The sequence below is a fragment of the Loxodonta africana genome, chromosome 24 (genome assembly GCF_030014295.1).
Source record: "Loxodonta africana isolate mLoxAfr1 chromosome 24, mLoxAfr1.hap2, whole genome shotgun sequence".
NCBI lineage: Eukaryota > Metazoa > Chordata > Mammalia > Proboscidea > Elephantidae > Loxodonta > Loxodonta africana.
The window spans coordinates 43340358-43363168 of record NC_087365.1 but is presented as its reverse complement, the minus strand read 5'-3'; the positions used below and the strand labels follow the sequence as shown (position 1 = coordinate 43363168).

Below are 22811 nucleotides of genomic sequence, written 5' to 3'. Positions count from 1 at the left end.
AAAAAGAAAGACGCAAAGAAGAAATTAGTCTACAGGACAAATAGTTCATATGAACCATGGCCTTATCTACCCTGAGACCAGAAGAACTAGATGGTGCCTGGCTACCACTACCAACCATTCTAATTAGGACCACGGTTGATGGATCCTGATAGAATGGGAGAAAAATGTGGAACAGAACCTCAAATTCCTAAAAAACAAAAACAAATAAACAGATCTACTAGACTGGTTGAAACTGGAGGACTCCCTGAGACTGGTGCCCTGATTTATTCTTACAAACCTTGAACCGAAACTAACCCAAAGTCACCTTGTAGCTAAATAACAAATTGGCTGAAAAAATAATGAATCTCACCCATAAGTACTGTGCTCCTTTAAAAACTCACCTATATGAGACCAAACAGCCAACAATTACTATAAAACAAAGATGAGAATGTAAGGGGGCAGGGAAACTAGATTAATGGGAATGGAAAAACCGGAACAGAAATAACAAGAATGTTCACACATTGTGAAGAATGTAACCAATGTCACTGAACAACTTGTATAGAAATTGTTGAATACGAACCTAAACTGCTATGTAAACCTTCACCAAAAACACAATAAAAAAAAGTCCTGTCTCCCTTAACCTGATCTGTGTTTCCCCCCATAGAATTATTTTCTAACATGCAATATACTTGGCTTTTTAGAAATATTCATTGCCTGTCCCTTTCACTAGAATGCAGATGACACGGTTTGGTCACTTGATATATCACAAGGACCAAGGACAGGGCCTTGCACATAGTAGGCCCTCAATAAATATTTGTTGAATGAAAGAATTGATGAATTAATTACGATAGGTATTTTTGGGTCTTTTGTTCAGCACCTAGAATACTGCCTGGCACACAGTAGGTGCTCAGTAGATATTTTTTGAATGGATGGATGAATTTATTGATGACCTACTGTGGTATACTGGGTTGGGCTCGGCACCACCTTCCCTGTAAGCTCTAAGAAGTCAACAGAGATCTGAAATGGCCCTCCCCCTAGAGATGCTGCTCAGTACGAAATAATTCTATCTCGGCCCATGAGGGTCTCCTGGTCCCCTCTCCTCATCTTGGAAAATATCCCCCATGAAGGTTTGAGTCCCAGCTCTGCCCCCTGCTAGGCTGTGTGACCTTGGGCAAGTCATTGCCCCTTTCTGGGCATCAGCTGCACCACCTGTAAAAAGAAGGAGCTGAACCAGGGATTTTTTAAAGCCCAAATTGAATTTGTACTTGTGCTGCTGGTTTGCAGGTACACAGGCAGGGACAAGGCAGTGCTCGTTTTAAAAGCATTTTTAAATGATGAGTAGGCTCTCCAGTTGTTTCAGCGTTAAAATAGCTTCTGGAAAAATTATGTCTATTTGCAGCTCTTTTTTTTTTTTTTTCCCCTCCCATTTCTACCTTTTGAAAACCACAGAAGCAGCATTTTACCCAAAAATGTGCAGAGGCGGCTGCCTGCGGACAAAGGTGCCAGAGCTCTGGAGGCAGGTTCTTACAAGTGCCTGAGGTCTGGTGACACCTGTCTAAGCAGAGAAGTCCCCTAGTCCGTGCTGGCCCAGGGGCACTGCCCGACTCAGATCCTTCAGAGCAGGACTCCAGCACCTGTCTGGCATCCAAAATGCTGTCTTTCTAACCAGTTCCCAGGTGATCCTTCTGCATTAGGCATTAAAACAGACTTTGGACTCAGTTTGGCCACATCCCAGCTGGAAGTCCTTAGAGTTGCCCAGAGCCACAAGCAGAACCCTGTGTTCTGACTTTCAGTCCAAAGTCCCGAACTACAACTGAACCCACCCTCCTGAATTCTGCCTCTGTGATGGCTGTGTTCGTGTGAGTGTACGTGTGCCCCAGTACGAGTCTATACTCATGAAGGAACATGCCTGCCGGAATGTACAAATGCCTGTGCAAATGTGCTTGTGAACGTGTCTAAATGTCAGTGCGCGTGCCAGTGGGTTTGTGAGAGCTGTTCATGCATTCATTCATTCATTCATTCATTCACTCCCTTGTTCACCAGGTATTAACCCAGCTCCCACTATGTGGCCGATACTGGTAGACAATAATGAACAAACACACATGGCCCCTGCTCCCACGCAACCCACGTTCTAGGAGAGAGGCAGCCAGTCAACAAACATGCAAATAAAAATCTCATCTGTGCACATGTGTGTGAGTATTGCTCACCACAGCCCTAAGAGCCAGGTGTTATTATCACCTCCATTTCACTGAGGAAACTGAGGCACCAAGAAATTAAGTAACTTGCCCAGGGTCACACTGCGATGCTTATATGTGAGAAGGTGGGTATGAGTGAGTATATCTGTGCAAGCACAATGGGTCACATGTGCTTCAACTTGTTCATGGCTGTGTCTGTGTTCAAGGATGTGTCTGTGTGTTTACGTGTCTGCGTGTGCCTGTGGGCACTTTTCCATACACGTGTGGAAATACCCCATAAACAAGATTTTCTGTGACCACAGCATAGCATCACAAAACACACCTACACACATGTACACAAACACACACCTATTTTACGATGTTCAAATTTTCAAACATTTCCTAAACTCTGACCACAGAGAAACGGGAGTGAAAGCTGGAGCCTGCAGTGCCAAGCCAATGGAGGAAACCCACGCTACCTGCTTCCCTGGGCGAGCTCTGCCAGAGCAACTTCACAGCTCATCATCCACAATGACCCTAAAATCTGTCTTCCCCTCCCAGGAAGTTAAATAAACTGTTCAGGCTGTGAAGGGCTGGTCTCTTCACACCTCCAATGGGAGGTACTAGCCTAGTGATCTGATTAACACAAGGTACAAATGACCCCACCTGGCCAGGTCCTGTCCTCCCCACCTCCTGCCCTGCCCCACCCAGGCTTGAAAAATGGAGACACCTGTGCAAATACCTCGATTTTTTTTTTTTTTTAACTCTTTATTGAAGCACAGGATACCAACAGAAAAGTGCACATATCATAAGTGAACAGTTGGATGGATTTTCTAAAATGAACACTCTGGTTAAGACAGCCCCCAAATGAAGAGAGAAAATATTACAGCCCCCCAGAAGCCCCTTACAGTCACTCCCCAGCCCCCATCAGGGTAATCACAATTCAGACTCGTATCACCGAAGGTCAGTTTTGCTTGTTTATGTATGTGGTGTAAACGGAATCACACAGGAGGCCCCGTTGTGTTGCTGGCTTCTTTAACTCAGAGTGGTGGCTGAGATCCACCCACAGCACTGCATGTGGCTGTAAGCTGTCCGTTCTCGTTGCTGTATAGTATTCCACCATCTGAGAAGATGGCCCAATCATTTATCCAGTCTACTGCTGATGGGGAAACCCTGATGGCGTAGTGGCTAAGTGCTACGGCTGCTAACCAAAGGGTTGGCGGTTCGAATCCACCAGGCTCTCCCTGGAAACTCTCTGGGGCAGTTCTGCTCTGTCCTATAGGGTTGCTATGAGTCGGAGTCGACCCGACGGCACTGGGTTTGGTTTTTTAGTGCTGCTGACGGACACTGCCTTGTTTCCAGCATTGTGCTTTTATGCAAGGTGCCCCTGTGAACATTCTTTTGTGAATACGTCTCTGTCTCATAAATGCCTAGGAACTGAACTGCTGGGTCATAGAGGTAAGTGTTTAGCTTTCTTATTAGGTGCTGACGAGTTGATTTTGACTCATAGTGACCCCATGTGACAGAGTAGAACTGCTCCATAGGGTTTTCTTGGCTGTAATATTTTCAGAAGGAGATTGCCAGGCCTTTCTGCCTGGCCTGACTGAATGGGTTCAAAATGCCAACCATTAGGTTAGTAACCAAAAACTAAACCCATTGCCACTGAGTTAGTTCCAACTCATAGACTCTATAAGACAGCGTATAACTGTCCTACACGGTTTCCAAGGTTGTAAATCTTTATGGGACGGCCACGTCTTTCTTTTGCAGAGTGGCTGGTGCGTTCGAACCACCAGCCTTTTCGTTAGCAGCCAAGAGCTTAACCACTGTGCTACCAGGGCTCCTTTAGGTTAGCAGTCAAGCGCAATCTGCCTGTGCCACCCAGGTACCTAACTGACGGGATTCAAATAGTTTTATTTTATTTAAACAACACTTACATGTCAGATTCCACTGTATCAGGCACTCTTGTAATGATTTTACAAGTATCAACTCTTTTTTTTTTTTTTTAATTGTGCTTTAGGTGAAGGTTTACAGAGCAAATTAATCTCCCATTCAATAAATATCAACTCATTTAATACTCATAAAGACCCTTTGAGGTAGGAACTATAATTCTCATCCCAATTTTCTAGATGAAGAAACTGAGGCACAGAGAGGCCAAGTAACTAGTCCAAGGTCACACAGTATAAGTGATTGAGGTACAATTTGAACACAGGTAGTCAGGGTGGCGCAGGGGGCTTGCAGGTCTGATTACTTCCCTGTATCCCAACCCCTGCTCACCAGTCCTGTGGGGACTGTGCAGTCATCCACACGACCCATCTCCTTGTCCTTCCCCAACCCAGCACACCCTCCTCTCAAGGCTATGTACCCCAGTTCCTCCACAATCTCCTGTGATTGGGCCTCCCAACACGGAGCTTGGTGTCCTAGATGGGTATTCGGTACAGACTCCACCATCTGGCAAACAGAGGCATCCTCTGAGCTGTCAGTGTCGGCCTGACTCGAGGGCTTCAGGAGCCTATACTCTGGGCTGCATGTCTTTTTACCTGTAGCACAAGCTTCATTATATTGATCCCAGCCAAGTTCCCCAGGCCTGGGTGAAAAATGTTCACAGAAAACCTAGCTTCTTCACTACTTTGCTTCTCTTCCCTAAATTGCAAATCCTAACAACAACAAGGACAATAACAAAACTTAACAAGCTCCTATCACAGCCGGCAGACCAAGCTGGTTACCTTACACCATTTCTGACCCTCTTAGCTAGCCTAACCCATGGCTGTGATTCAGTTCCCACTCAGCGACTCTACAGGACTGAGTAGAACTGCCCCATAGGGTTTCCGAAGCTGTAGTCTTTACAGAAGCAGACTGCCACATCTTTCTTCTACAGAGCAGCTGGTGGCCTCAAACCACGACCTTTTGGTTAGCAGCCCAGCACTTCACTGTTGTGCCAGCAGGGTTTCTTAAGTAACCCACAGGTAGGTATTAACACCCCCATTTTACAGAGGTGGAAATCGAGGCCAGGAGAGGTTAAGTAATTTTAGTCGAGGCCATCCTGTGAGAAGAAGGCACAGCGGGGTATCACACAGAGCATGGCCCTCGTACCCTAGTCCCTCATGCTCCACACTCTCCCAGTAGTTAGCAGGATAAAGGTGCTAGGCCTGCTCAGAGCTACAGGCTTTGCATTATCAGAGATGCAGAAAACGGCTGATTGAACCACATAAAAGCTTTTTTTTTTTTTTTTTTTACTGTAAGAATACATATAACACAACATTTGCCAATTCAACATTTTTCCCATGTACAATTCAGTGATGCCAATTACGTCAATCATGTTGCACAATCATCCCAAATACCCGTGGCCAAATGTTCCATCGCTGTCAGCAGAAACTCCGTGCTTCCTAAGCAGCGATTCCCTCCGTCCTGGCCCTGCTGACCACTATTGATCTCTCTACGTTTGCCTATTCCAGGTATCTCATATAAGTGAGATCATAGAATAGCCATCTTTTCGTGACAGACTTCAGTCAGCATGTTTTCAAGGTTCACCCACGTGGTAGCATGTCTCAGGGCTTCCTTCCTCTTTCTGGCTGAGTAATGTTCCATTGTGTGTTATATACCACATTTCGTTCATCCATTCATCTGCTGATGGACATTTAGGTTGTTTCCACCTTTTGGTTATTGTGAATTGCCTTTTAATGTTAAAGAGCCGTGAATCGAGGAGGCTCAGCAAACGCAGCTGTTCCCTGGAGGACTGAGTTGGAGGGTGCTCAAACGGAGTGGCTTGGAAAGGGAATGAGCCTCTTCATAGGCTGAAAACTGTCAGGAGGCATCTTTTACTAATTTTGCTATTTTGGGGGGTTGGGTATTTCTCAGTGCATTTTAAAAGCAACATAGCTCTGATAGCATCTTCTCAATTTCAGTTCCTAACATAATACAGTCAGCTAACAAATCCTAACATAATGTGATCAGATCAGCTGGCCAGCCTCGGTTTGCTGATGCTTCCAATTCTGCATTTGGCTCCCGATGCTCACCAGGCCCTGGGCAGGTGACCCCGGACAGGTTATCTAAGCTTTCTGAGAGTCAGTTTACTCCCCTGTAAAAGGGCGCTTTCACAGCAACCTCACGCGGACTACCAGTCGCTGAAGACCCGCCGTGCGTCAGGCACCTGGATAAGCACTTTGGGTGTCAGCGCATCTTCTTCGCTTCTCCCACATCACTCCGAGGAACTTCTAAAGACCCCCATTTTACAGAGGAGGCAAATGAGGCTCAGAAAGGTTGGTTAACTCATCTGAAGTCACCCAGCCTTGATGCGTCCACCAGAATTTAAGCCCAGGTCTGTCTTCCCATGTCATCACCCTTTTGACCCACCAGACCAACAGCAACTCCTCACTGTTGCCGATGGTGGGCTGACATCTCACTCAGAGTTACTGGCCTCCATCTCTGTGACCCCTCAGCACTGATGGTGACTGAGTCAGGTGGGAAGATCAGGCTCTGGCCTTCTGGACTGACCACTGCCCCTGCTCGGTTCTTGGGCAGGGAGTAGAGGAGGAATCAGGGGCTTAGAACCAATTTCTCAGCCCCAAGACATAAGCTGGAAGGTCCCTCAGAGCCATCCATCCAGCCCCCATCCACATATGCAAAAGCAAGGCCCGGAGGGGACAAATGACCCAACTAAGGACACACAGTGAGAGTTACTGAAGAGGGTTAACATCCAGGCTGCTGACCCTCGAGAAGCTAAGCACCCAGGGCCATTCTGGAAAGGTCTCCACATCCTGCCTCACTTCCACTTCTTGGTCACAAAGTGGGCTTGAACGCTGAACTCAGCAGTGAACAAACGTGTGAAATCAGGGGGCTCTCCCACCCTCCCCAGAAGAGATCCAGGCCCTCCAAGGGATGCTAAATTCAAGGTGGCCAGGAGTGGGAGAAGGGTACTGTTTTCAAGAAAATCCTTAAAATTACATTTCCAACTCACTGCTGTCCCCTCCCCCAACCAGGAACCTTCCCGCACCATCTTCATTGTTTCCAACTCATTTAGAGAGAGTGAACATTTCCTGGGATTCAATTTCTCTCATAATAGTTGGAAGGAAACAAAACTATAGGCTGTAAACATTCACTGCATTGTATCAAAAATATCTTTATTACAGGGAAGGCACAATAAATGTAGACCAAGGTCTTCCCCCAATTCATCCCCTATGGCCCACCCCCTAATGCCTGTGCCTTGGAATATTAAATATGTTGCAGGCAGGAATCCATGGAGTTTTTAGATACGTATTTCAGCAACTGGAATACAAAATCAAGATGGGTGAGGGGTAAGTACCGACTCCTTCTCAGCAGTTTTCTCTCAATGAAAACAAGAGAGGCCAGTCCACTTTTCTGAGCACCTGTTTAGGGGTGATGGCGGAAGCCCATTAGGTCAGTCTGATATATACTCAATTCTTTCCATATACATAGGATGGGCTTTTTTTTTTCTTCCATGTATTTTATTCACCAGCTGAGAAATGATATTAAATTTCATCAGATTCGAACAAAATCTATGGTCTCAAAACAGTTTGCTTCAAGGCCCTCATATTTATTCAGAATTCATGAATCATGTTCCAATAACACAACCATAATTATTTTTAAAGTGTGATGTTTGTGGGTTTAATAGGAAATGCTCACAAAAGGCCTTTTCTCTTTGATTGTAATCTTAGCAGTAATAGCTGCTGTTACCTTCTTAGCACCACAGCAGGCAAAACACAATTTCATTTTAATATGAATCTCAAGCTTTTCACCCAGGTTTTAATTAAAGCAATAAAAGCCGTGCCATCTTTGCCCTTTACAATGTACACAGACTCAGAGGCCAGAGTTACGAAGCCTAGAATCTGAGATCTCAGCAACTGCTGGCGGAAGGGCCTCCTGCCTCCAAATACATTTACCGGGAGTTGGGTTTTTGTTGTTGTTGTTGTTTTTCAGAAAGATTCAGCTACCTCCCTGCTCTCTGTGCTGCAGTTTCCTCATCTGTAAACCGGGGACAGCAATAGCACCTACCTGACAGGGGAGGATGAAATGAGACCAGCCACGTAAAACATTTAGCATAGTGCCTGCTCCCAAGGAGCCTGGTGGTACAACAGTTAAGTGCTCATCTGTTAACAGAAAGGTTGGTGGTTTGAACCCACCCAGGAGCTCCACAGGAGAAAGACCTGGCAATCTGCTCCCATAAAGTCTACAGCCTAGAGTACCGTATGGGACAGTTCTACTCTGTCACATGGGGTTGCTATGAGTCAAAATCGACTTGTCGGCACCCGACAACATCATCACCACCATCATTATTTAGGGTTGGATTAAAACAAGAGACCATGTAGCCTCATTATTCACATGAGGAAACTGAGGTCCAGGGAGATACCAACATGGGTGAAGGGAACAGAGTAGGATCTTACCTCCAACTCATAGCCCCTGGTTCCTTTTCCCATTCCAGGCACCTACACTGCTCCCTGCTGGAAGGAGACTGTAACTTCAAAGCCAAGTAGGCTTCTCCAGGCCATAAGGACCGCGGTACTCAAAGACTACAGCCCTCTCTCCTGGTTATACCACCTATCTGCCAGAGGCTTGATGCTTGATTGAAGTATAAAAGTGCTTGTTTCCCCACAATGGTCCAGACAGTATGTTACCAAACCTTTAGATTTTAGCTAAACTGGTAGGTGAAAAATAATATGTAGTTTTGTTTTACTTGTGAATTATTCTTAGAGTCTTTTCATATATTTAATACCCAATTATATTTCTTTTTTTTTCTTTTTTGTAAACTACTGGTTCATATCTCCCATCCGTTTTCTACCTGGGTTTTTACTTGATTTCTAGGAGTTCTTTGCATATTAGGAAAATTAGTCCTTTGAATATATCATAAGTCAAATATATTCTTCCTCCATTTTCATTTATTTGTCTTTTGATTTTATTTATGCTGTTTTAGCCATACAGAACCTTTTTTTTTTTTTTAATTTATGGACAAATTTTTAAGTTTCTTTCTCTTAAGGATTTGAGTCACAAAATGTCTTCCCCCACTTCAAAGTTGTGAAGTACTTTTTCTCCCCCTGGTGCCTTTATGGCTTCCTTAAGTACATTTATATCTTTGGTTTATTTAGAATTTATCCTTGGGTAAGGAAGGGCTGTGGATCTAACATGATTTTTTCCCTCCTTCTTATAACACTCTGCCCTTGGCTTCTAAGACTCTGTTCTCCTCTCACCTCTGGCCACTCCTTTGCAACCTATTTCACAATCTTCTTCTCCTCTCCTTTGCCTTCAAATGATGAAGCTCAGCACTTCAGAGTCATTGATCCTCTACTCTTCTTACTCCATAAATCTCATCCACTCCCAAGGTTTTAATACCACGGCTGAAGATGTCCAAATTTACTTCTCCTGTGAGTTCCAGGCTTGTACAACCATCTGCCTACTTAGACATCTCCATTTGGATGCCCAATAAACATGGCAAATGTAACCTACCCAAGTCTGATTCATCAAACGTATACCTCCCCGGGCCTTTCCCCAACTCAGAAAAAAACCACCATGTGCTGGAAAATGGGCTCATGCTAGAAACTTGGGAGTCATTCTTTACTCCATTTCCTCTTCCTCCACACCCACCACCATCAAGACCTACCAACTTCATTTCCAAAATATATTTCAGATCCATCCACTTCTTTCTACTTCCTCTGCCTCTATCACAATTTAGGACATTATCCTTTGTTTGACCTATTATCATGCCCTCCCAACTGGTCTCCCTGAATCTACTCTTACTACTGACAGCTTTTTAAACCCCAAATCCAATCATGTTGTTCAACCTCAATCAATATATCTAATCTATCTCCCCCCCTTCTCTCACCTTCCTTCTGCTCTCTTACACACACACACGTACGCACTTAAGTTCTTTCAAGAATTCTCAGGAAAAAAGTCAGAAATTTTTAGCAGAAGAGGTATTTAAAGCCATGAGAATGGAAAACTTACCCCACAAGCAGGAAGGCTATAATGAGGGGGTGACATTTGCAGTGCCCCTGCGAGAACAATCAGGCATTTGTTGGGTGAAAATAGCTAGGGGATTCCCACCAGAGGAAACAGTGCTCTCACCAAGGCACAGAGTTGGAAGTGAGCACGAGGGGTGACCAGGGACTCATCTCATGAGACTAAATCATTACAGGTAGTGCCCAGTTTATGACGGGGTTCTGTTCCAACAACTTCATCCTAAGTTGGTTCTCATGTAAGTTGAATACCTTTTTTTTTTTTCAGTTTTCATTATTATAGCCATAGCCTGCTATATGGCAGTGTTTTGAACAGCAAATCATAACATTGAACATCTGTGAGTGAACACCTGAGAACGATAACATCAGCAAATTCCGTGGTACAACATTGTATGTGGTATATATTACTAACAACAAGATGCACAAACAGAAAAACAGATGGTCGTAAGTTTGGTTCGTCTTAACATGAATACGTCGTAAGTCAGGGACTACCTGTATTTGTGGTAACAAAAACAATAAAAATAAGTAACGCATATGTGCGTGTGTGAATTTAAGCAAGTTTTATCAAACACTGGTGTTTTACGTAGGTTGGGTTCCCAAGAAATAGAGCCTGAGACAATTGCTATGAAAGTAACTTACTGAGGGAATCTATCAGGAGATGGGGAGGGAAAGCAGCAAGACAGGGCAGGGGAGGGAGCTAAGCAAAGATGTGGTCTCAGTGGGAGACCTGCTTCAGCCTGAGCCCACAGGGAGCTCTGGAGCAGGAATGGTATCGCAGAGTGGGTCCTCCTTGAGGCAAGGGGCCAGCCTTCTATACCATCCCCACATTTCCCTTCTATGTCATGGTTCCATTTGGCTGAGGCCAGTTTTCCAGAGAAGAGAGCACGTGTGAGTAGTTAGCAGCCAGCACTCTCAACAACTGGACAATGGGTGCAGTGGCTTGGACAGGGGAATCTGGGTGAGGAACCAACAGCATCCACAACCAGTGGCACACCAAGGGTTCTAGACCAGCCCTGGGTGTGTGGCGCCCCTGAGCAGTTTCTATTAACCCAGTATGGCCCAATGTCCTTCCTCAAGCATGCTAATGTGTTAATTAAAAGATTAACGACCTTGGATTGTATTTTTGAGCTGATATTATGGTAAAATTATCTATAAGAAGGGTGTCGGACACGTGGAGACGCATGCAACTTCAGCGCTTACCACAGGTGCCATTTTCCACAGATACGCCGCAGGCCATGCCGGGTTAATAGAAACTGCTCAGGGGCACCACGTGCCCAGGGCCGGTGCAATACCTGCCATACCTTAGTTTCACGTCTGTCTACAACACACACTTCATTTACTTCTTCTGACACCCCAGGAGGCAGGAGTTACTCTCTTCTCATTTGACAGAAAGCTGAACTCACTTTTACAAGGGCACCTGGCTGGTGGAAGAGCTGGAATTTGAATCCAAGTCTGCTGACTCCTGAGCTCAGTTCCTTTCCTCTTCGCCCTCGTCCCAGGAAGGAGACTCAGAGCCAGAAAATATCAATCCCTGTAACTCCTAAACAGGGTCTGCTCTCAAAAGGGGTAAGATGTGACCTCTACCAGGGCCCCCTCCCCAGAGGCTGCTGGTGGCTCTGAAGCCCGGACTGAGAATTTCATCAACATTCTCAGACCACCCAGGCAAGTCTGGCACAAAAAACGTAAGGTCCAGGGATGGGAGAAAAGTGATAATTTGTGAAAGCTAAGGCAGCTATACAGGAATTTTGTGGAGGCTTGCAAAAATCAAACAATGGAGCATGCATTTACAAAAGACGCTTCAAGCCCATAAGAGCTGGTTTGAAAAGTTTTAAAAGGGGACATAGTCAGCATAATATATGCCCCATGGGAGACTCTGACGCAGCGAGATTTCTAAATAAAGAAGATGGTGTTTCAGGAGTAGGGTTACATTAAAGAGCAGGTTTTTAACATGATAAAACTGGACTGTTCTAGAACCAAGCACCTTCCAAAAATGCCTTCCCACTCATGTCCAGGCCTTGCGCACAATGTTATTGTTGTTATCTGTCATGGAGTTGGCCCTGACTCGTGGCGACCCCATGCACAAGGCAACAAAACACTGCCTGGTCCTGTGCCACCCCCGTGACTGGTTGCAGGTCAGACAGTTGTGACCCATCAGGTTTTCACTGGTTAATTTTTGAAAGTAGATTGTCAGGCCTTTCTTTCTAGTCCTTCTTAGTCTGGAAGCTCTGATGAAACAAGTGAGGCATCACAGCAAAACACAAGCCTCTACTGACAGACGGGTGGTAGCTGCGCATGCGGTACATTGGCTCGGAATCAAACCCGGGTCTCCCACGTGGAGGGCAAGACTTTAACTAGATTTATAAAATATTTAGAGTGCTTTTTTTTTTCCCCCTCTGATCCCTTACTGGCTATGACATTTTCATTTTTCCCACATTATTATGTCAGTCCTTCAGTAGTTGGGAAAACAGACTTCCTTCAAGTGATGAGAAAACACACCGAGAGAGGGTGTTCATGTACGTATGTGCACGTGAGTTCAAGCGAGCACTCCAGGAAAAAGACTGGAAAGAAATATACAAAAATTTTACCATTAAAGACTACAAGCCAGTAGAGCCCTCCTGAGCCACAGGGAGCTGCAGATACTGAGAACCTAAGCTTTGATTTCAGCGAAAGCAGCACAAACTACATCTCAATTGTTTCCCATGTGTAATAGTTTATAAAAAGACCAGTGTTTTGCAGCTCCTCCCATCAAGCTCTATTTCCCCATCCCCTGGATCTGGGCCGGGCTTGTGACTTGTTTTGACCAATGGAACGTGCAGAATTAGTCATGTGCCAGTTCCAAGCCTAGGCCTCGAGAGACCATGCAGCTTCTGCGCTTGCTAGTCTTGGAGCCCTTCTCCCACCACGTGAACTAGCTCAGGCTAGCCTGCTGAAGAAGAAAGACCATGTGGAGCAGAATCCTAACTATATCCCTCCCATACCAACCAGCTCATCGCTGACCTGCAGCTCTTAAGTGATCCTAGCCAAGACCAGAAGAGCCGCCCAGCTGAACCAGCCAAACTGCCAACCCATGGAATCACCACCTAGATAAATGTTTGTTGCTTCAAGGCATTAAGTTTTTGGGTGGTTTGTGTGGCCCAGTGGTTAAGAGCTATGGCTGCTAACCAAAAGGTCTGCAGTTCAAATCCCCCAGGCATTCCTTGGCAACCCTATGGAGTAGTTCTACTCTGTCGTATAGAGCTGCAATGAGTCGGAATTGACTCGACAGCAGTGGGTTTGTTATGCAACAAAAGCTAACTTAGCAAGAGCTAAGAAGTCTGGATGGCAAATGCTAAATCTGCTCACATCAAGATTGGCTCATGCCAGTGGGTGGGCTTGGTCAATCTCAGAGAATCCTGATGTCTTCTTCACAGAGTCCTAAGTTAGGAAGACCCCCTAGATGGCAGCAGAAGAGACTTCGAAGGGCCCTCGGGAGCCCAATGACCTCGTTCCGCTGTCAGGGAAACTGAAGTCCAGAGAAGGGAGGGGCCACATTCACTCATTACTCAAATATTTCCTGAGTGCCTCCTATGTGCCAGACACTGTATGCCACTGGAGTACACACCAGTGAACAAGACAGACTAGCTCCTGCCCTCATGGAGGCCAGTCCAGTGGGGGAAATCAGAGGTTAACCAAGTCATCACACAAACCAGTAGATGATCACACACTGTGACAAATACCGTGGATTAAAAGAACATGGTGCCATGAGAGAGAATCACGGGGAGGGGACCTAATTCGGATTTGGGGATCACAAAGGGTTCTGTGAGGAAGTCACATTGACGCTGGAACAAGTTGGTGGCAGCCCTGGAGTGGGAACAGGGCTCTCCACAGACAGGACAGGGCAAACAAGTGTGTCAGGCTTTGAGTGAGTCCCAGCTGGGCAAGTTCAAATCCCTGGCTGGGTAACCTTGACAGAGCCAGTCAACATCCTTGAGCCTCAGTTGTCTCATCTATAATATCGGTTAACAATGTCTACTACTTCTCAAGGCTGCTGTGAAGATCAGCTGAAATAACCACTGAGAAAAGGGCTTTGCACACTGTAAAGTGTTCAGCAAACAACAGATGTGCTGCTGTTAATAGCTTAGGGAGGCATTTATTCGTCCCACGTCTCTTCTCCAAAGGACTGTGGTCCCCTTGGCCCAAGCCTAGAGCAGACACAGAGCCCCACAGAGTCCCACTCTCCCTGATTGGTAGAAGGGCAATGCCAACACCCTCCACCAGGGTTTGAGGCAGAACAAACTCCTCTACGCTATCGTTCTGAAAGCCAGGTTCGATATGTTAACAAACACAATTTAAACATTGTGAAAGGGCTCGGATGAGATGTTCATGTTAAGCCCCAGTCTGTTGAGACAACCATATTTCTAAAACTGATTATGCACACTTAAATGACATAAGTGGCCTCTTCCAAAATAAGCTCCAGGACCTGGAGCCTTGCCCACCAGCATCTTCTAGGGCGGCATGATGCTTACACAGGGGTGGGCCAGAGAAGGGGCACGGTAGGTGATCCCAGCACAGAGTGCCGCCCTGGGGGTGCAGGGGGCAGGGGTGGTGCACACTGTCCTGCAGTGGAGCTTTCATGCCCCACTGGGTCTACTGTCTCTTCCCTCACTGGCAGGGCTCCCTAAGGGGCACAGATCCCATCTTACTCATCTCTGTCCCCCACAGGACCTGTCACATAGCGGGGTACATAAATGTTTGTGAGCTGGTAGGCTGCTATTTCCCCAGCTAGAAAATGTGGGCCCAGCATGATGGTAAAGGGGCCACCCAACTTGGACTGCCACAGCCCCCATGACTACACAGAGGGTGGAGGTCAGCTCCAGGGGCAGGCTGGTCCTCCAGCTCCCCAACTTTCTCAGCAGCTATGAAACTCCTCAGCCCTCTGGCAGTACCACTGCCTTAGGGCACCATCCTCCAGGATCCCACAGCCTGAAGTGAACATCTCTCTACAGGTACATAGGTCACCTTGAGGATTCTCCTGCCTCCCGTCTGTGCCACAGCCTGCAATGAGGACACAGCTGCCCACCAGGCATCGGTGCCTGTACCTGTAACTCTGACCCCTCCTGAAGGATGGCACACCTTGCAGTGAGGACTCACTAGGTTCCTGCCCGCTCAGGTCCACCGGCTTAAGGAAGGAGCTCCTGCCTCCCACCTGAGCCACAGCTTTCAGTGAGGACACCCTCCAGCACCCCATTCTGAACCTAGTACCCTCTTCTATCCTAGTCTGCAGTGAGGACCCTCTCTGATACCCCATCCTGTTGTGAGGGCCCTTCCTGGTACCCCAGCTTGCAGTAAGGGCCCTCCCCAGCACCCCAGCCTGAGTGGGGACCTTCCCCGGCACCTGAGCCTGAATGAAGACCATCCCTGGTACCCCAGCCTGCAGTGAGGACCCTCCTTGGCATCCCAGCCTGAGTAGGGACTCTTCCTGGCATCAGAGTCTACTGAGGATGCTCCCAGCTCTGAGGGATACTTCAATTTCCAAAGACCAGGCACGCAGGGAACAACCTAGTTCCAGCTGGTATCTGGGCCTAGGATCCCTGAGACTCCCAGAGAGCTGGGCTGGGCTGGGACTTGGCCCCCTTTGCCACAGAGGAGAACCTCACAGGCAGCTTCTGCTCTGCTCCCTCTGTGCCATGCCCAACGCCATGGCATTAGACAACTCTAGGTGGGGAGACCCTGTGTGCTCGGGAGTGGGCGTGTGCAAAGCATACCAGTATAACACGCAGCAGAACCCGGGAGCACATGACACCTCTACTCACTGCTGCTGAAACCCCCTCTGAGCCTCCACTGGCAACACGTTTCAGTTCCATCAAGTTTCGAAACACTTCCATTTTTAAGCCAACAATGGTCAGGTAGGTGATTTATAGTAACCGCTATAGTCCAAATTTGGTTGTCCTTCTCATGGGGACTCAACTGGCATTGTTGATCAGTTTGAGAGGAGCTAGCAGCGGGGTGTACCCACCCTCCCACTCTGTGCCTCTCCCACCCCCACCCCAAGAGCAGCAGGGCACAAGCCAGCCCAAGGTTTGGACGCACTCTGGGAGAACGGGCACCCACCTGACTGGCCGACAGGAGCTCTGGGTTTCCGTCACTCATCCCCACGTAGGCGCTGTCACCATCAAACTGGAACAGAGACAGAGAGGGAGCTCTGATTAAAGTGCTCTCAAGATGGCAGCAGGAAAAGCAGCCAGAGGAGGTCAGAGAACTGTACAGGAGCCAGAGACCCAGCTCCGAATGCAGTGAGGGTGGGGGGCTGGGGCTTGGAAAAGCAAAGTCCAGAGCCCAGGAGGCCCGGGGCTCTACTGCAGCAGGGATTGGGCAAGAGGAACAGCCCCTGTCCTGTGCTCACACTTACGATGGCAGAGGAAACCTTTCCACCCTTCCTACCCTGTCCATAGACACTGCAGGCTGCCTCGCCAGACACTGAGCTTCCTACCCCCAAAAGTATGCAAACGCCCAAACACCTTCCTTGGCCACAATAAAGTCAGGTGAAATCCCACACCCCCAGGTCTTCCCATCCTACGTGGCTTTGCTCCCTCAGACATACAATCCTAGCCCTTAAGTCACCCCTGGACATGGGCAGTGAGGACTGTGGTAGAAACCACTTCTAGGAATGACAATTCCGTGTTTTGACAAGTGGCCGAGTCTGGATTCAGAGAGATTTCTCTGTAATAGGAGTCCCTGGGTAGTCCAAATAGTTAATCCACTCAGCTGCTAACCAAAAGGTTGGAGGTTTGAGTCCTCCCAGAGGTGGCTCAGAAGACAGGCCCAGTGATCTACTTCCAAAAAACCAGCCACTGAAAACCCTATAGAGCACAGTAGTATTCTGACACACATGGGTCGTCATGAGCCAAAATCAACTCGACAGCACCTGGTTTCTCTGCAGTAGAGAGAAGTGCTGGCTCCCCTGATGTATGGCCTTGAGCTGGGGTCAGAATGTCTGAGGCTCCTCATCTGTCAGACAGGGATAATGTTAGTAGTTCCCTCTTCACAGGACATTACGCGAAACATGCAGAGGACTTGGCTCCGTTTCAGCTAGTTCCCTTTCTTTGCAAGGTGCCTTAAACAGGGTTCCCCAGGAGGAGAGCCTGAGACAAAGATTCAGGTGTGTGTGATTTTCAGGGAGTGCTCTTTAGGAAGAACCTCTAAAGGAAGGAGGGCAGCAGGACAGGGCAGGGGAAGGACCTAAGCAAACACGTGGTCTGGGCTGGAGCACAGACTTGGTCCCAGCATGAAGCAAGGGGCCGGCCAGCCTTTTGTAGCCCTATGCAAGAAAGTCACCGGCTGTGGGCTGCCCTTAGAGGACAAGGGAAGCATAACCTTCTGGGCAGGGTAGCTCTCATCTGGCCAAGTGCAATTCTCCAGAGAAGGGGGCAGCTGTGAGCCATTTGGAGCCGGCTGGCAGTGGATGGGAGATGTGTGCACCTGCTGGCTGGTAAAGGGACGTGGGTGAGGTACCAATAGCAAGGGGCACATTTTTAAATTGAACAACTGTTTTTTTTTTTTTTTTATAAGTGTTACGGATTGAATCATGTCCTCCCCCCAAAATATGTGTATCAATTTGGCTGGGCCATGATTCCTGGTATTGTGTGATTTTCCTGTATGTTGTAAATCCTGCCTCTATGATGTTAACAAGGGAGGATGGGCAGCAGTTGTGTTAGTGTGGCAGGACTCAACCTACAAGATTGGATTGTGTCCTGAGGCAATCTCTTGAGATATAAAAGAACCAAGCAGAGAGACGGGACCTCATACCACCAAGAAAGAAGGACCAGGAGCAGAGCGCATTCTTTAGACCCGGGGTTCCTGCACAGAGAAGCTCCTCCACCAGAGGAAGATTGATGAGAAAGACCCTCCTCCAAGGCCCACAGAGAGAGAAACCTCTCCCCTGGAGCTGATGCCCTGAATTTGAACTTTTAGCCAACTTCACTGTGAGAAAATAAACTTCTCTTTGTTAAGGCCATCCACTTGTGGTATTTCTGTTACAGCAGCACTAGATGACTAAGACAATTAGGTAATATATTCACATGGTTCAAAATTCCAAAGGTACAAAAAGGAACACAGTGAAAACTCTCCTTCCCATGCCACCTCCCAGCTATCTGTTTCCCCTCCCAAGAGGCAACCACTGTGTCTACCAGATTCTTTGATCTCTTCCCAGGGTCGTAGAGTTGTTTCTTTTACACAAATGACAGCATCCTATACACACACTAGTTTGCACCTTGATTATTTTTCTCTTAGCAACATATCAAGGAATGCTTTCCATCAGAATGTAATTCTTTTTTCCAGTCCCTAGTATTCCTAGTCTTCCATGTATAACATAAGACATCTAATTCTCCATTAGTGGGCAGTGAGTTGTTCCTAGTCTGCCACTATTCAAACATTGCTCTGATGAATATTTTTATACAAACAACACTCAGCATGGGTGTGAGCTTATCTGCAGGATTGTGTACGAGTGTAACTGCTGGGTCCAACTGTATGTGCATTCGTAATTGAGACACAGACATCACCGAGCTGCCCTCTGTGGTATGCGTGTTTATCCACACCCCACAACCATGGGTGAGATGTCAGCTCACACAGACTCCTCCACTCAGACAGGCTTTCCTCAACCCCCGCCCAGATACCAGCCCCTACCCTTGGGCTCTGAGCCCACCACCACCACCATTCCTGACCACCAGCCATTCTCCTCCTTGTTCTTTATTCCAGGGCCTCCGTTACTTTGTAACATTCTATATAGTTTAGTTACCATGTCCATTGCTTATAGTTGGATTCTCCCTACTAAAAGGAAGTCTCCAGGGATGGCGAGAGGCCCCAAATAAACGATGTTGAAAGAGAAGAACAACGTAGGAGGGCTCACAGTAGAGCTCGGCTGTTAACCGAAAGGTTGGCAGTTTGAATCCACTGGCCACACCCTGGAAACCCTACGGTTCTACTCTGACCTATAGTGTCACTATGAGTCAAAACTGACTTGACGGCAATGGATTTTTTTTTTTTTTGGTATACAGCTACAGGAATCAAAACAGCCTGGTACTGGTATAATAATAGACACATAGACCAATGGAATCGAATTGAGAGTTCAGAAATAAACCCACACATTTACGGTCAACTGATTTTTGACAAGGGTGTTAGGTCCATTAGATGGGGAAGAGTCTCGTCAATAAATTAAAAAAAAAATTTTTTTTTTTTTTAGGGTGCTGGGAAAACTGGATTTCCACAGGCAGAAAAATGAAACAGGATCCAGGCCTCACACCATACACAAAAACAAATTCAAAACAGATTAAGGACCTAAATGTGCAAACTAAAGCCATAAAATTCTTAGAAGAAGAAGCTGGGGCAACGTTGTCAGGCCTAGCTTTTAACACTGGATTATCTAATATAATAACAAAAGCACAAACAGTAAAAGAAGAAATTAATAAACAGCACCTCATAAAAGTTAAAAACTTTTGTTCATCAAAAGACTCTACCAAAAAAGTGAAAAGACAAGCTACCAGCTGGGAGAATATCTTCAGAAACTATATATCCAACAAGAATCTAATAACCTGTATACATATATATATATATGTAATCTTGACAACAACAAAAAGACAATTGTTAAATGGGCAAAGGACTTGAATAGACATTTCGCCAAAGAGGACATTCAAATGGGCACCAAACACATGAAAAGATGCTCATTAGCCAGCAGAGCAATACAAATCAAAACCACAATGAGATACCATTCCTCTCCCACTAGGATGGCAGTTCTACCCTGTCCTATATATACGGTCACGATGAGTCAGAATCAGTTTGATGGCAAAAAAGAAAATAAATGTTGGTGAGGATGTGGGGAAACTGGAACCCTTATCCATTGCTGTTAGATATGCAAAATGGTACAGCTGTTGTAGAAAGCAGTGTGGTGGTTCCTCAAAAAACTAAAAATAGAACTACCATATGACCCAGCAATTCCATCCCTAGGTATATATATACCCAAAAGACTTGAAAGCAGAGAACCAAACAGAGACCAGTGTTCATCGCAGCACTTACTCACAATAGCCAAAAGGTGGAAACAACCTAAATGCCCATCAATAGATAAATGGCTAAACAAAATGTGGTACATACATATAATGGAATACTATTCAGCCAGTAAGAGAAATGAAGTCTTGGTACATGCTGCAAGATGGATGGAGCCGGAAGACACTATGCTGAGTGAAATAAGTCAATCAGAAAAGGACAAATATTATATGACCTCGCTTACATAAAAAGACAAGAAAAGGCAAAGGTATGAGAACAAAGTTTATTAATGGTTACCAGGAGCAAGAGAGAGTGGAGGAAAAGAGTGATTAACAGTGATGGAAATATTGCACTGATTAAGGGTAGGGTTGCATAACCAATTATTGTAATTGCTGTCAATAAGTTGTACACCTGTAAAAAGTTGTGTGATAGATATATTTAAAACAATGACCAAAAAAAAGGGTTAGTAGTTGCTGAGGCTGCTTATGTACAACCAACACCTCAGGGGTTTGGTTCCTTGGTTGGAGGTTTAGTGTCGTGGTTTCATGGGACATCCCAGTTAATTGGCCTAATAATGTGTTTAGTGCTTTTTTTTTTTTATTCTACCTCCTAGTTCAAGGTGTAGTGCCTGGGGTCTTAAAAGCTTGCGAGTAGCCATCCGAGGCACAACAATTGATCTCTACTCACCTGGAGCAACAGATGAAGAAGGAGAGGCAGGAATAGGAGGAGGATATGGGATGTGTGGCTAACTGCCACCATGAACAACTACCTCCTTTGTCATGAGACCAGAAGAACTAGATGATGCTTGGCTGCCATTACCAAACATTTTGATCAAAGATTCCATAGAAGAAAATGAAGAACAGAATTTCAAATTCTCATGAACTCTGGACTTCCTGGAGCCACGGAGGGTAGATGAACCCCTGAAACTATTGCCCTGAGATAATCTTTAAACCTTAAACCAAAAACATCCCCTGAAGTCTTTTTAAAACTAAACAGTAAAAAAAAAACAGTAGTTTAGCTTAACTAGTAAAAAATGCCTGCCTTGAGTACTGTGTTCTTTTAAGATCTATCTGTAGGAAATCAAATTGACAATAGTAACTTGGAAGATTAGATAGGAACCTTAGGGGGCAGTGAGTTTATGTTAATGAGGGAAGAACAGCTCAGAAAAGGAGGGAGAGAAGGGTTGCACAACTGGAAGAATGTAATCAGTGTCACTGAGCTGTACAATGTAGAAACTGTTGAACTGGTTTATGTTTTGTTGTATATGTTCTCAACAAAAACAAAATAAATAAAATTATATTAAAAGTAAATAAATAAAAAGGAGGTTCCAGAGGTCAAGGATCTTGGTCTATTTGTACACTTATGCCTCCAAAGCACCTAGAATGGTGCCTGGCAGGAGTAGGCACTCAATAAATGCTTGCTGAATGAGTGAAGGAAGGAACGAAGCAATCACTACACCATTCATATTGTCTCTTACCAGGCCAGTCTTCCCATGTAGGTGGTGGGGTTGGTGGTTATACCTAAGCACCTTTCCAGAACAGGGACAGGCACAGAGTCCCTTGGTGACTGCTGAATTATCAAAAGAAAAGGCCATGCCATGTATACAGTCTGGGCACCTGACCCCAGTGCAGAGCTCCATTCACCATCCTGCACTCAGAGCCAGTGCTTCAAGGCCCTGCTCAGAGGCCACCTCCTCCAGGAGGCCTGCCATGCCTTCGCCTCCTCTGTCTGTTCCTCTGACAACACAAATCATCTCTACATCTGTCTTCTGCACCACAGGAGAATGTGGAGGCTGGAACACGTGGTTGCCTCACACGGTGCCCTGGGACATGCCGGGCTGGGGACCTGGTCTCTGCCCAGGGCTCCATCATGTCAGGGCCCATGGAGGGGACAAGGAAGGAGGGAGGGGCACCCTGAGACTCCTAGGCTTCCCCTGGCTTGGCCTCTGAAAACACTGAGGCCTGGGGCTTACCTGTTCAGCCTCTTCTCTTGTGGCATCCTTTCTGGGAGAAAGAACTTATAAACCAAGGGCAGAGATCACAAAGCCAGTCTCTGTCCTCAGACACAGGCAGGGCTACCTCCTTCTCCACGTGTACACAGATGAGATCAGAAATGCCCACACCCACATCCACCACACAGTTTATGCTGAGCGTGTATGCAAATACACCAAGCTGACAGTGTGTACAAGCTTGTGGACACACAGTATACCACAAACCAGTGGACCCCATGTCATGCACAACACAGCTTTCAATACAGCCTTTAGTCACACAGCCCAACACAAACGTGTACACAGCACAAGCATGAATGTGCATATACTCATAGACCCATTACATGACGGGTACACAATACCCATAGCATGCACACAGAGGAAAAGAGTGCACACCCAGATCTACATAAGTACATTATGTACCTGCAACGTATAAATATATCGTTGCTGTTGTTGAGTCAGCTCCAATTCATGGTGATCTTATGTACAACAGAACACAATGTTACCCAGTCCTGCATCATCCTCAGGAGTGCTGGCATGTTCAAGTTCATTGCTGTGGCCATTATGCCAATTCATCTCATCAAGGGTCTCCCATGCCCTGGTTGGCCCTCTACTTTACTTAACATGATGCCTTCTCTAGCAATTGGTCCCTCCTGATGACATGCCCAAAGCAAGTGAGTCAGACAATGTTCC

At 46.3% G+C, this 22811-nt stretch overlaps 1 protein-coding gene across 2 annotated transcripts in view; it reads right to left on the bottom strand.

Annotated features, from left to right (window-relative positions):
• TOX2 (TOX high mobility group box family member 2) overlaps positions 1–22811 on the bottom strand; it is a 156017-nt gene that overhangs the window by 68943 nt on the left and 64263 nt on the right. For both annotated transcript variants that reach the window (XM_023550263.2, XM_023550264.2), the window contains exon 2: positions 16208–16273. In XM_023550263.2, the coding sequence (XP_023406031.2) occupies positions 16208–16273 (66 nt within the window). The remainder of the gene's footprint in view (positions 1–16207; positions 16274–22811) is intronic.